The sequence below is a fragment of the Haliaeetus leucocephalus genome, unplaced genomic scaffold (assembly GCF_000737465.1).
Source record: "Haliaeetus leucocephalus isolate CR32 unplaced genomic scaffold, Haliaeetus_leucocephalus-4.0 Scaffold646, whole genome shotgun sequence".
NCBI classification, from domain to species: Eukaryota; Metazoa; Chordata; class Aves; order Accipitriformes; family Accipitridae; genus Haliaeetus; species Haliaeetus leucocephalus.
In genome coordinates, this window is record NW_010973082.1 from 6,463,027 (window position 1) to 6,478,672 (window position 15,646).

At 42.1% G+C, this 15,646-nt stretch overlaps 1 protein-coding gene across 3 annotated transcripts in view; it reads right to left on the bottom strand.

Moving 5' to 3' along the window:
* Positions 1–15,646, bottom strand: part of ABCC3 (ATP-binding cassette, sub-family C (CFTR/MRP), member 3) — a 52,483-nt gene that overhangs the window by 36,731 nt on the left and 106 nt on the right. For all 3 annotated transcript variants that reach the window (XM_010578705.1, XM_010578706.1, XM_010578707.1), the window contains exon 2: positions 672–848. In XM_010578705.1, the coding sequence (XP_010577007.1) occupies positions 672–848 (177 nt within the window). The remainder of the gene's footprint in view (positions 1–671; positions 849–15,646) is intronic.

Sequence of the window (15,646 nt, forward strand, 5' to 3'; positions counted from 1 at the left end):
TACCTGTTTTTTTTCCCCATACTATTCAGTTTTGATTGGAAGCACAGGCAGCATCCAGATTAGAGGCAGACATGCCCTGAAGTGGAAGCCTGGAATTTTTCTCCAGGAATAACCCCAGTTCTCTTGTGGCCTACGGAAAGTGACTTGCTTGCTTTCCTTAGACCTAGCCATTTATAAACCAGAGGTGCTGCTGACACCAGCCATCTCTTAAGCACAAGATGCAGATGAAATCACATAACTATTAGTTGGGTAGAGTGGCTTGAAAAGATACCTTATTGTGTTTACTTTCACAACGGAGATTAAATTCTCACTAGACCTACCTTAAGGTCTTTGTTTTGCAGCTTTCAGCAGTTTAAAGCTTAAGTAATGGTGGAGCAGCATAGTTTTGGCTCAACAAAGGGGTGAACTCTTCTGCAGAGCAATCAACTCCTCTCTCTACCCAGAAAGGTGGGCTCACAGGATCGATTTCCTTACAGATGAGCTGTCCTTAGGTAGCCTTCCTCAGAAATCTGTACGTACACTGTTGCTTCCTATAAGCAAGTTCTCCAGTTCCCCCATAAATCAGAGGGGATTTTGTTTAAACCCTACTGCAGCGCTTGCTTGGATGCTGAACGAACGCTAACAAACTCAAAATTGCACATTACTCATGGAACACTGCAAAGAGATCTTACCGTCTTGAACCTGCTCAACATGGAAAGCACAATGTACCCTCTTTTGTTGTGCTTTAGGTAGAGAAGATAAAAGGGTAATACACTCCATAGATAAATGCTGGGAATCCATGCTAGGATGGTATTCTGGAAACACGGTGTCAGGTCTGGATTATCAGTGTGTATTGAAAGATTTGAATCCTGGAAAAGAGATGAGACATTTATTAATAGAGAGGCAGAAGTGCTGCCAATTGGAACATCTGCTTGAAGAAATTGTATCCAAATTCTGCTGGAGCTAGCACATGGCCTTAGTAAAAGCTTGCCAAAAATACCTATCCCAACTACTTGTGATTAATCTGTTGTAGTAAAAGGACTAAGTACAGTTTTAAATATTGGGCAAAACCTAGAAAGACAGACTTCTGCCCTCCTGTATCTCAGATTCGGATTTACATTTTGTAGCAGGCAAACCCCTTGTGTTGCTGTCTTTGCTAAGGCTTAGTTACAGGTGCTGATACCATGGCACTTCTCAGGCATTCCCAGCCTGGAGTGCAACTGCTAAATAAAGCTCTTGAGGCAAAATCCTCGACTTGAGAACTCGTCCAGCAAGAATGTCCAGCACTGAATAAAATTATCAGATTTAGATCAACCATATGCTGACCTGGGAAAATCCCCTCCATTTATGACTAAAATTTTGTCCTTCTTACTCATATGCCTCCAACTATAATTACTTCCCTATTCTAAACAAAGGTAAAAGGAATGTATTGTACATGCAGGTAGGAATATGGGTTTTCTTGCAAACATTGCAAGCAATGCTTTCCATCTGTGACCTTGGACACCACAATTCACATATGCAACTTGTACCCAAGGATTTGAATCTACCACGTGCAAACGCACAGTCACACTAGTTCAAACTAAAATAGAAATTTCAGTACAGTTAAGGGGAACTTGGTTTTAATCAAACCTACTGGAAATTCACAACTTGTATTTTGCCATCTGATGTGTCATCTGAAATGTGGTAGATAAATACTTGCAGGAAATGTAAAATTACTCCGTCGTACTATCATTAACAAGCAGATGATAAAACTAAGATATCTGTGGTTCAAATATGCCTTATCTCTGCACTAGAATCATTTACTTGTACCTAATTATTTTTGGGTATGAGCTCTCAGTAGAAGTATGCTTCAGTTAAGCTGAGCCACTTCTCCCCACCCGTTATAAATTAATGACTTGACTAGTCTGAATATGAATTCTTCAAAAGTATTTTCAGCCCTGCTTTTGTTTACCAATACAAAAGAGACTGAATGCTGAAAGCAATGGTTGATTTTAGGAGAACTGAAGAGCCATAATCTGCTTACAATCTTTTGATCTCAGTGATGATCTGTCAGAAGGGATGTGTACCCCTGCATCAGTCCACATACCCACAAAAGGGATCATAAGTGTAATGAAACTACAAAGCCTTGGCAGGTTGCAGGATGGTTTGGCTGAACTATGACAAGTTTGTCACTCATTACTTCAGCTTTAGCACAAATGAAAGCCCTGGCAGTGGTGAAGGGTGGCACAAATCCATTAGCTGTGCATCTAAACTGCACCCTTTAATGCTGCAGAGTTAGTGCCTCTCCAGCTGAGCAATGGCTCCTTTCGAGGCATGCAAACACCCAGCGTGGGCCAGGGGAATAAAAAGATTCCCATTTACCTAAACAGGTTTGTCCAGACCTAGGGAAAACTTCAGCCACAAATCAACAACACAGGGGAAATTACACTGCAATTCCAACACCAGATCAAAACCAAACCAAACCCCAGCCTCACATTCAAACTATTTCTGTGTCTTCCTCCAGCAAGCAGGTCTCTGGCACCAGAAAGGAAGATAACGTTTAAAGAGCACCCATTTTTGGCTCATCATCAAAACATTTCAGCATCTCTAACATGATAAGCTCTCTTAGCAGCTACCCTGCCTGGGGCAGGAGATGCCCTCTAGAAGTCTGGAGCTGAAAAGCTCTTTAGTTCCAAAGCAGGAGTTTATCTACTATCATTTATTCAACAAAATACTCATTTCCTCTTTAAATTACATGTGGTTTAGCAATGTCTTGAGCATGTTTGCGATTGTGCTCCTTTAGCTTGCTGGAAAGAATCCTGGAAAAAGGAAAGCTGAGGAAGAATAGCAATAACTGGGCACAGAATAAAACAAAGATTCTGTTTAAGGGAAAAGTTATTGCAGGGGGGTGGGGACGGTAGGGAAAAGCAGCACTCTTAATTTAAACCTTTTCTGTAAGACCAAAATGTCCAGAAATTACTTTCTGTCTGACAGCCACCTAGAAACTGCCCCAGATGTCCATTAACTTTGGACTGAACACAAGCTGACTATTGTATCCAAGACACAGACTGTATGGCTGCCAAGCCATTTAAAGGTTTTCATTAACTCTTATTTAAACAAGGCAAAGGATCTGCATTTCTGAACGCATAAATACAGCTGGCCAGAAAACAAAAATTCTGTCCTAAAAAAACACGTCTAAGATTTTGAGATTCGGTTGATTTATCCCCGAGAATAAAAGTGGAACCCTTCCAAAATTACGTGAAAGTACAAGAAGCAGCACCCACCCGATAACCAACAAGAGCCTCCTACTTCCATGGCACATGGGAAACGGGGATGTGGGCGGAATGAGAAACCTACGTCCAAGGTGACAGACCTGACTACTGGCTATCTTGGGAATGTTTTCCCAAGCCCAATTCCATCCTGGACCAGATAAACAACCTTTCCTGGAACAGATCTGTTTCTGTAAAGTTTCCCTTTCGATGAATTGGTGTTTTCTGAGAGCAGACTCTTTCCATCCTTGAATACAATGAGAAGGGCTCCTGTTAGAAGACACTATACCTTAAACATTTAAGTAGTGTAATTCCATGCAAATTACTTGCTCCCCCTAAGACCAGACCATAGTGGACTGATGCTGCCATGCCATCTGCCATGTAGCGGGGACTCTGTTAAGAATTATCGTTATTACTTTTAAATCTGGAAATCTGAAAGTTGCATTTCTCACCACATTTCTTACCTAGCTGGATCTGTTTCCACAGAGCTGGCAGTTCCACTTTATGGCTTTATAAATCACCACACTGACAGCATATATTCCAACATCCACTCCAGCCCTAAACAACTCATTTTGAGTCAGAATATGACATGAAGTTTCAATATAATTTATGGAGACCAAGCCGACACAGTTAAATATTGCTAAATACCCTTCAATTGATCAGTAAAGTTACAGAACTCCACCCTTGAGAACAAACACAAGAAGCAACGGCTGGAGGGACACACCAGCTCTTTGACTCCTATCTTTAAGGCTCCTGCTTTAGTCTGGCTTTGCCTTTCCATATTCTGAACCCTGCCCTGGTAAGCAGAGCAGGTTTAAATATTTCTTACATCCCGTTCTGATTGAGGATGAAAATACTCACCTTGGGCTGTCTGGGTTTGAGGGTTTTCTTTGGACTTGCTACTGAAAGAGGTCTAATACTCTGATGTTGGATAGCACACACATTCCTCGGTTCACAGCTCTATGCTGTCCTGAGAACAAGTCACCTTCCTCTGTGCATCACAGCTCTGTCTCAGGGTCCCCTTCAGTGAAAGCCCACTGAAAACACTCTGCAGGCAGCTCCATGACCCACAGCCAGGGTGACCCATCAATAGGCATCTCACAAGGGGAAATACTCAGCAGCACATGGTGGGAAACACCACTTTCTCCAAGAAACTCATCCCAGGAAAACTGTAACAGCCAGCGTGCCCGTCACAGCTAACATTGCTGTCAGCTCGCTTCCCCACAAGCAAGTCTTAAGGGCAGTAACCTGTGACCTCTTCCTAATCCAGACTCCCACTGTGCTCTGTGGCAACTGCCTGTATGCAGCAGCATTTCCTTGGATGCAGTATCATGGATCAGGTTGGAGGCTCTGCTGGTGAGATACAGCATTGCAGAAATACCAGCCCACTGTACCCAACTCCCTGGGTGCACAATGTACTTAATCCTGTAATAATACTTAAATGCAATGCCAACATCCATGGGAAAAGAGATTAGAGATGCGTGTAACAGCTTCACAGCAGACAAGGGGTCCCCTGGAGTCTAGAAGTTACAAATTAGTGGGGCTTTCTGTTGATCAGTTAAGAATATCATTGACGTTGTCCCTTGCAGCAGCTTTCAATCACACCCATCACTCCAGTCACAGTCTTTGGATAAACACGACGCTCATATTAAGGGCCATCTGTGCAGCAGGACTTACATTTAGATGAGCAGCTTTAAATACATGTTCTTAATTTAAGGGAAAGTATTCAACAGGGGAGGCTCTGAGCAACATTAAATCTGCTCTAATACTTAGTACTTTCTATTATACTTCCCCCCTGGAAAAGAACACTGCTGTTGAAAAGGCCATCCTTAAAACTGATAATGCCTTTAAAGGAAACAAAAGTTCAATGCAACGTATCTTGGGTTTCTTGCACATCATCCCTTACAGCTTTCAAAGAAAAGGGGGAACAAACAGAAAACCTAAAGCTAGACTGAAAAAAAGGAATAGGGAAATTCCTGTCTATCCCTTTCCCAAGCCCCAAGGATGATGTTAACAGAGCCTGCTGAGAAAGACCACTCGGGATTCTAGCCTTGGGTTTAAGTCTAAGCCAACTCCTACTCCACTACAGAAGTTTAAAATATAAATGCCTCACACTGGCTTTACCCGGCATACAGCTGACACTGCAGTAATGCTCTTCAAACAGCCAGCAACCCGAGGGAAGACTAACGATATCTTTTGTAGTCTCAAGCAGTTACCTCCATTGAATGGAAAAATTAATACATGTTTCTCGCTAAGTTTCTATACGGCAAAAAGAATTGGGAAAAGGACAGGAAACACAAATTCATTCTTTATCTGCTGGGAAGGTGAAGGCCATCAGGTTGACGTCATTCACACTCTACCCAAGGTTAATACATGCCATATCGCTGATTCTGTGTCAGTTATCACTAGTTAGCACGTTATTTAATATTAAAAATCAAACTGGAAAGCTGACTGGGAAGGTACACCTGAAGAGTAAAAGATAGGGAAGTGAATAGCTGACAGTAACAATGCTTCCCTGCAGTAAATAAACATGGAAATGGTATCTCTTGTAGAAGAAATTGTTAGTGAGAACTTAAATGGAGTGGAGAATCTTCCTGCCCTTTTTTTGCCCCTAGATCTGGTAAATAACCTGCCAGTGAGTTTCACTTGCACAACCTCGCACAAAAAAAAAGTAAAGAAAAAAAAAAAAGGATGTTTTTCTCTTGGCTTTACCATACTGCCTCCTCCCAGAAACAAAGATTGCTCTACAGTGGCTCTGAACCACAACACCAAAACCAACCAGGGCTCAGTCTTAGCTACAGCACAGGCTTCATCTCAGCCTCTCCATGTCTCACCTCCCACTTCTAGCTGTTGTCCATCTCCCCTGCCTGGTCCCTCTTGGTAAACTCTTTGGGCAAACTCTAATAATCATTTTACTAACACAAACAAGCACTCTGCTCCAGGACTCCAGAAGGCTGCCCGTTTCAAATAGCCTTTTCAGAGCAAGATCATCCGTTTATGTTTCCAAAGGAACAATTTCACCCTTATGCACAGAAGGAGTGACATGCTTCGTTAATCCACAGTGCCTGTTGCACAACTCAATTCCTTCACATGAATACATGAACAATCTTTTCCCACTGCCCCCCTCTTAAGGGCAAGAGATAATGATAGTCTCCACTGCAACACCACAGCAATATTGCTTGGAAAAAAGGTGGCGTTGGGAGGACATAAGCATTTATAGTACTTACACAGTTAATAACCCGAAATAGTGTTTTTCTGTTCACAAAGCACACTGCAACAGTTACCTACATTAGTGAAGGACACCATGCAGGACGCTTAACTTTCTTTTCCAGCAGTAGAAGGATCTTTAGTGACTTATTTTAATGGATCAAATAGACCTGGTACAAGTTCATAGCCCATGACCTAGTTTATGGTTGTGGAGTAACTAGTCACAGGTTTTTGCTTGAGTTGAAGCTTCATGGTACAAATGGTACTAACAACGCAATGAACTTGAGAACTGTGGACCAGACATCCAAAAATCAAGGTATAGGTTTAGTGACAGGTGTTACATAAAACAGTAAGTTTCTCTTTCTTCTCCTTTTAGTTTTTGAGTTTTGAGATTAGAAGTTCAGATCTTCTCTGCTGTCATGAACAAAAATGAGGCAGGATGAAAAAAAAGTAGGTTCATATTCTGCCACAGTCATGTGAGCCCAGCAAATGGGGCTTTCAAAAAAGCATCTATAGCTTGAGAGAGTAAAGTAGAAGTTGACAACAGTAACTATATGTATCTAAGACAACAAACACCTAAAGTAAAAGTAATATCCATCTACTTCAACTATTTTAGTAGCAGCCAGCCTTCTTGCTTGGACAGAAGGACTTTTATTGACTTGCAGAGGGGAAGGCATAGTGCAACCCCAGAGGTACGAATGCTCATGAATCAAAAACAGGATTGAGAGTAAAAGGAAACAGGACCATTCCTTCAGAATAAAGGCCCTGACTGTCTTTTAAAATTGATCAAAGGTATATACCGTTGTAGAGAAAACGTTCTGTTAATTGCATCATCAAAGGCCTTTCCTATGGCCTTATGCAAGTACAAATAAAGGAGTGGGCTGCCCTGTTTCAGCACAGTGTGATGATGGGTGTGGGGGAATATCCTTAATTTAAGCCATCCCATCTCCATTCAACTGAAAGGAATTAGGTTAATTCGAGGATCATAATGAATGTATCTCAATTAAGAAGAGGTAGGAACAGCTGAAACAGCTGCAAATGAGACAGTCCCTGCTTTATTTTCTCCCCTTCCCACCCTGACTCCTGCATCTTAAGCTGGCCCATCCAGTTGGGCTGCTGTACAATAATAATAAAAGGGACTGTCACAAAAAAATTGTCATCAGTGCTGCTCTGACACTCCGCCTGCCTAGTGGGAGCTGGAACCAACAAATTGACTGCAGCGATAATGAGATTTTAGCATCTGGTCAAGGCTGCCTTTAACATGACAGTAGCGTGGGAGTTTGGTGGGGCAGGATACAAAAGCGACATGCCATCTCAAGTGCCCAAGGTTGGTCACGGTCTTCAGCTGCAGGGACACTCATTAGGGGAGCACCAAGAAGTCCAACGCAGCAGCAGGCTAGAGGGCAAGGACAGAGTCTGTGTGTTAACGAGCTTTAGTGGCCAAGATTAAGCCTGGTATATCACTCGCAGAACTGATCGATGCTCACCTAACACAGACAAGCATTACACTCTAGCTATACTCTTGAAGTTAATTTGCACAAACTATACTCATCTCAGTCCGCAGACCTACTTATTTCAGTCACTTTTATTCAGCAAAAGAGTGAAATCCACAGTCTGGCCCTAAACCACGGCAGTAGTTTCAGAGAGAAAAAGAGCTCGCAAAGCACCACTACAGGCAGCGTCTTTGGGAAGTGTCTGCTCCTACACCTCCCCCCATCCTCTCAGCTATTCTCTCTTCTCTTCCCTTCTTTGTAACGTGAAGGTTGGCCTTCAGTGTTGTTAAGCCAAAAACTTCAGAGATAAAGAAAAGATGGGAGCGGGTGACTATCAAAAAGAATACGTTAATCATAGAAATCGGAGCAAAGGCAGAACTGTCCTGGTACATTGTTCTACCCCAAACCAATTGCATGCACAGCTTCTATCCAACACTAAGTGACGTGAACTTAAAGCCTAAAACTTGATTTTTTTCAACACCCAGGAAATCCCTATTTCTAAAAGGATCGTCTTTACCTATGATCTGTACAAACACCCTGCAACTGAATCTGCCCAGCCAGTGCTGGTACGAAGGGAGCAGCACCACCCCTAAGGGACTGCTGTAAAACCACAGTGGTCCAATTGCAACATGCTTACAACAACAATCCTTCAAATACCCAAATGAGCCAGAACTTCCACCACTTTGCCACAAAGAGGCTGAGACATGGAAAGTGAACTTTTGCCTGTCACCAACATTTAAGCAAGATGTACCAACTCTGTAACGGGGCAGGAGAAAAAAGGGAAAAAAGAAGCAGACAGAATAACATTGCCACCTATGGAAATTACCACTGGCCACAATCTTCCATCTGATAGATCTTCCAGTAGTAAACTATTTCCTCCAGAAGGTATACCTTGCTTATTCAAATGAGACAAAATATAAAAGCATAAAGTTTTTTACTGCTTTTTGTTCCACTTCGCTTGCTCTCACCTCCCCTTACTGTAATAAAATGATTATACCCAGAACATGGAAATTTTTTCCTGTTTATTTTTCCATGTTTCCAATTGTATGTAGTAACAAAGGGAAATGAAAGGGAAAAAATTGCAGTAAGAGGTGTAAGAGGTGGGGGAGATTCTAGAATACAAGTCATTCAAATGGGGGGAAAAGAAGAGGAAGCAAAGGAAGAAATGAGAATTTTTTTTTTAATTGCACAAGTGTCAAATGTATTCTCAGAAAGTTTCAGAAAGAAAAAAGAAATTATGACTTCTGAAACTAAATGACTTTGACATTTGAAACAACTCCTGTGAAATAGTTTTTCTTCCCCCCCCCTTCATTTCTTATTCTGTTCTAATGCAAAGCTTTATGACACCAGCACGTGACATTACTGTAAATGATCTAAGTTTTATGTTGACTTCGCCTCTCGTGCTGCTGTGAGATTAGCACAGGGACACGGTGCCAGCTCACATGGGCCCAGCACGGAGTCAAGGCTGTTGGCTGTACAAAACCCTGAACGCGTTCCTGGGAAAACCTCTGGCTGCTTGCCGCTATGCTCTCCTCCAGCTCAGCCAAATAATGTGTGACTGGATAATGGCCCATCATAGTCATGGCAGTATCATCTGGAGACAAATGGAGCATTAGCTTACTGGAAAAATCAAAGATCCCATTTAATAGGTTTTTCAAAGGAATTTTTTTAAAATTAAATTTTAAACAGTAATAGTCTCTTCATTTTAATACATTACAAATTTACACATGTAGAAAGGAAAGGATTATATCTCCAGTGGCATAGCAATTTGCCTACCAGGTAGGTTAGGCCCATCTCAAAATGCTTTATATTCTTAACTGTAGCAATTAAATAAGCTCCGTTTTAAGGAGCTCCTCATGCAACTCAGGTTTTGTTTCAGATATTATTTCTTTTCAGGAGGCAAACTGTATAGTATTCCTAAGCCCCAGACACATTGACCAGCTATGTCACTTAAGCTAAAACGATCAGAGCTGTGACCAGGGAGGAACAGTTGTGTTGAAAGCTGAAGAACAGACATGACCTTGAGTTTTGCTACAGAGAAACAGTCTCCCCGTGGGGCTTTAATTGTCCATTAAAGCAAGGTAGGACCTTGCCCCACTACCACCTGCCCCATCTCACAGCATCCTCAAGTTTTACTGTCCCACCCCCAGGGAAACACAACAAAGGGAGGGACAAGCAGGCTTCTGCGTCCAGAAGATCTTTGTGAAGCATCTCCTGCAAAGCCACAGTGCACCTGGGCAAAGAAAGATTCTTTTCCCTCTAGGCATTTCTTTTTCTAAAAATCCTTTTTCCTGCAATTCTAGAATTGCAATCAGGAATTCCAGAAGGGACTCAACCATGCTGGTCAGATGTTGGTGGTGACAATTGTCTCAGCTGCCCCCATTCTCCTGCACCTGTATTGTTCATTTGACTAGTCAGTGTGCTGGTTTGAAGGAAATGGCAATGACTGCTTTCCTTGAAAAACACGAACAATCACATTCACATATTCTACTGAAATGAATGTCATTTTCTTGAGCTTCGTTAATTGACACTGTCACTGAAGGACTCCATAAATCCTTGATATTGGCAGCTTTCACTAGTGTTAAGTTTTGCTCACAACTCTCAAATGCAGACTTCGTCTTTCCCAAGCAGATTCAAATACAGTCTCTTACACCGTTTACATACAGATGAATGATAATAGGTCCTGGGTAATACTCCAAATCTATTGATAAATATTTATACTGCCCTTGACATTGAGAATCTGAGGCCCAAATCCTTTAGCAATAGCTTCCATTCAACTCAATTCAAGAATCTTAAAATCTTGGAGGATTTGAGCTTGAGTACTTAATTGCTTTTTAGTTTAGGATGTTACCAACACAGCTACCCTTTGAGAGAGCATAACTTCATAGATCTGATGTCTGAAGAGACCATTAATGTTACCTGTTTTGATCTCCTACCTAACATGAGAAAGAACACAGATACCTGACACAATTGTGAAGAGATTTATAGAAGTGGGACTCAGTTACCTGAAGTTGGATGCAGTTAACAAAGATTATGTGGAGATCTGTATCACGTTTAAGTAATGACAAACACTGAACATTCTGTGTTTATCACAGTGTGGCAGAAGGGGAAGCTAATATATAAAGAACAGCCAGTCTGGACCATATCATCCTACTGCAGAACCCCTCCTTTGCAATGACCTGCTACCACCTTTCGCTTCACTCTTCCTCTGCCAATTTAGTTGCAAATATAATGGAATAACTGAAATTCAGTGTTTTATTATTAATTTAGGGCCAAATCACATAAGTTCTGGGGGTTTTAAAATAAACTTGTACATGTTACAAGTACATTGTCATCTTCCTTGAAAGAAAGATTTCTTCATGACTACATTTATCCTAAGTCATCTTAAACTGCAAAAAATTTAAGCATGATACATGATGATGCAAAAGGAGAAATTATGCAGTGGGCAGACTGGTGGCACTTTGAGCCAACAGAGGAGGAAGCTGCATTTCTAGAGAGCAGCATGACTTTTAGTCCAAATCTACCAAAATTTCACAGAGTGACTCAAGGTGAAGGAATATCTGTAAAGCTAAAGGTTAAAGGGTTGCTTGTATGAGACTATCTCAAAGACAAGACTGAGGTATAGTTTACTTTTGAGAATTGCTGCAACTTCCTGTTGAATTACTCAAGAGTCTCTGGATGAAGAAGGAGCCGGCACTGCATGTGGGACGGGAAAAAAAAAAAAAAAAAAATCCGTCAGGATACCAAGACACAGGGTAGGCAAGGAAACTGAGCTCTGTCAGCTAAGCAGGATCAAAAGGAACAAGTCTGGATCTCATCCATAACTGACTAGAAGTTGTGGTCTCCCTTTTGAAGCGCTCTATCACTTCTCCTACCATTTCCTATTTATGTTGTTAAAAAAAGCCGACATCAAACCCACAGGTTGTTGCTTAAGCCTAGGCACTTAGTCTGTCTGCCCTCTAAGGTGTTTCTATGACCCATCATCTCAACAGTACCCAAGTACTGCAGAGCACTTAATGTTTTAGCCTCACAGCAGCCATAGTGCCATTTCTGAACCAGAGAGTCTGAGCCACACAAAGACAAGGTGTCTTTACACTGGAACAGAATTTGGTTTTCTAAGCTCATGTTGTTTAGCTGTTAGGCCAAAACACTTTCACAGCAAACACTCTCTAGGAGATTACTTTTTTCTCCTCTCAGAGGAACCACTCACGTTTTACTACAGTGGAGGACATAAGCAACAAATAAGTGATAATTCAGTAATATCTACTTCTCAAGTACAGAGGTTGTGGGTCACATAAATTAGCACGCCTATCTAGTACACTTACTATCACACAGTAAATATGTGACAGAATAAATAGGAGATAATTATTGGCAATAGACATACCCACACAAGGCAGTCCTTAGGCGTGTTATCACATTCATCTCCCAAAAGTCATTTAGCATGGAAACACCATTAGGAGATATCAACAATTAGCTTTGAATTCTCAATTGAAGTAGACAGTATGTTTCAAAGTGTTCAGATGAAGAGATTGCTCATACTGCATTTTGAAAAAATAATGTTCCGGTTGTTCCTCTTTATGTATAAAATACCCTATATTTGTATTAGCAGTTTGCCGATTGCATGTTCAACAGGTAAAGCAGTAGCTGGAAGCCAAAAGCTTTTATAGATTTCTAACGTGACCTACAGCGTTTCCTTTAATTTCTTATTTCTAAAATGGGTTGAACAGGAAATTATTTTGCCTCTGCACAAACACAAAAAAACCCAACCCGTTGACATTTCCAGCAAAATTCCCCATCCTACATCAGGGTGAAGAGTTGAAACCTTAACACTTTTGATAAGCCAAAAAAATCCAAGATAAATCAATCATCTATTAAAGTTGATATATTTCAATGTAAACATTTTCGTGAGCTAATTCTGAACTGTTTTGTTTTGAATCTGACCTCCTTTTAACAGAAAAGTATTGTAGTTGGTTTAAACTCCAAACCGAAGAACTGTTTAAACTGGAACAGCATGTTTCCTTTCGCTCCAAACAGTTTTAAAACTGACACCAATATGTTGCTCAGCTTCCAAAAATATCTAGATTTTCTTTGACAAAAAAGTGGGGAAAGAGTCTAAGTTCATCAGCTATGAAAAAGCAAACATTAATACTGGTTCACATTTTATCAAGTTCTTGATCTGAACCGCAAAGCTGCACGCCATTAGTTTGCGCGCACAGGCCAGTAACTGTCTTTCAACTTGTCCTCCCTTCTTCAAGTGTACAGCAGCACAAGAAACCCCAACTTTTGTGGACTTACTTCAAAAAGAAGCCTCTACCTGCGTTTTCTTATGGAACGACGTATTGGCACAGCAAATCCTTTCAGGGTGACTGTCATCTACATGGTCATCACTTAAAATCTCTCATAAAATCAGTTCATTGTATACACTCCTGTTAACAGACAAAATACCACTGCCTACCAAAAGTAGGGTACAAGACTCTTGGTCACTGAATTCAATCTGCTGGTCACTGGGTCACATGTTCCATTCCACACAGTTATTGAGTACCATTTTTTAAAACAATTACACAGATGGAAGGTTGTTCTGACTCTAAACAACTCTGGATCATTCCAAAGAAACAGAACAGGTCTACATTTATTAAGTAGTTTGCCTATTTGTTTAAGGAACACTGCTCATCTCTTTTCAGTCAGTCTCCTTTTATTCTTTAGTAATATTTTATGTTGACATACAAGTATGTGATAATTACACAAAAAAAGAAGTTTCTGGAGAGCCTTGCAACACATGCCTGACATCTTCCTTCACAGACTTGGACAGAAAATGTATTCCTCTGCCAATCCAAACTACCATGTTTCAGATCAACTGGATTTAGTCACATTTGCACTATTACTTTGAGCAAGGCTGAAGGTATATTTTTAAATTATTATTTATGTTTTGTTACATACATCTAGATCTCTTTGTCACTGATGCTGTAAACAATTGTTTATTAATTAAAATATCTTCCCTGGACTACTTTATATTACTTCCTGCAAATTTAGTTTTGAAAAGTCGTGGCAATATTAAAACCAGGATACACTACCAGAGTGTAGCATACACCAGACACAGCACCGCAAAGGGTACTGTGCTTGAGTGTAACAGCACTGCATAAAGTACAGAATGATACATTTATTTCATACTTAAAACCAGCAAAACTGCCTAAACATTTTACATTAACATATCAACAAACTGTTATCAAAAGCTTTGGCTACGAAGAGTAGTTGCACTACAAGCCTTCCTTGAGAAGCTAAGACATGCTTCTTGAGGCAGTCAATAAACTAGTGAGCAGTGTTGATCTGTTTGTGCTTGTTCCTGTTCTATAAGTGTTTATAGTAGAAATAAAAGGTGAAAATACTTGTTTGAGCAAGCTTATCTGCCAACTGCTGTAGCAGAGAGCGCGCAGAGCACTCGGAAATGAAATCTCAGACCGAACAAAGAAATGTAACCAAGGGGCTTAGGAGCCTAAGTCCTCTTTTAAAAACTAATGTTTAGACAGATTTTGAAAGATAATTAGTTATCTGAAGATGGAGCTCAGCATTAAGTCCTCATAACCAACTGCTTGTGTCGTCCTTTAATAGCTTTCTAGCAGTGATTCGTCTTCAGCCATTCCTTTTCACTCCCGCTCATCTTTCTTTGAAAAAATCCCCCTTCAGCTAAATCAATATAAAAGAGAAAGACGCATGCAAATATTGTGATTTATTGGAGGGCAGTTCCAGATTCACCGTACACGCTGAACTCCCCATAGCTTCATATAGTCTAAAGTGTCTGTGTACACAGCAGAGAGGAAAGCAGCGTGCTGTACCTTGGGGAAATACTGCACCAAGTCCTTGTAACAGCATTTACACACTTCACCATCTGAGCAGACCGTGGCAGCAATTTCCAAACTTTTCTGCTTACAAACACAGTGCCTGCTGCAATCAGCCTTTCCAAAAGACTGACGGCTCCAAATACGAACATAAGTCACTGCAGTTCTCCGAGGCTTGCGACCACCCTTGGCTGCCACGAACCCATCGCTCTTTAGCAGTAACAAAGCGCTTAACGGGGAGTACTCTCCTGCTCATCAGAGTGATTCTGAAGAGCAGCAGCAACGCTATAAAGGAGGACCCCTCAGGAGAAGGCAACAGCCAGGTTCATCGCTTTATGGTCCAGAGATGGACTACAGCTGTTAGGAGAGCTGTAGGAAACACCGCATCTCCTGCAAGGCGGCGGGAGCTGTGGCACGGCCTGGGGTCTTGTGGGGTCCCCTGCGGCCTTGTTGGGGTCTCGGCTCTGGTCTGGAGGCGACGAATCGCGAACAAGAGAGGTGTTGCCGGCCCTGCTGCTGGTCCCGCTCCTCAGCCGGCTGCGGGAGGAGTCACCGCACCAGCCGGCTCTCGGGACAGCCAGCCGCTGGGGCTAGGCAATCAAGACAAAGGCGCAGCTCAGCAGCTTAGCCCCTCCGAAGCCGCAGGACCGACCTCTCCCTGCCGGCTCCGGCCCCTCAGACCCGGCGCGGCCGAGCACACGGCCCCTTTCGCGGGGAAACGCCGAGCGGGGCACGGCGCTTCTCCTCCGCCCCGGGGCGAGCCCCGCAGCCGGCGCCGAGGGGGCTGGTCCCCGCTTCCCCCCTGCCGGCCCCTCCGCGCAAACCTCCCCGGCCAACTTTCTCCTCAGCGGGGGGAAGCCCGCGGGGCGGGAAGGGGAGTTGGGGG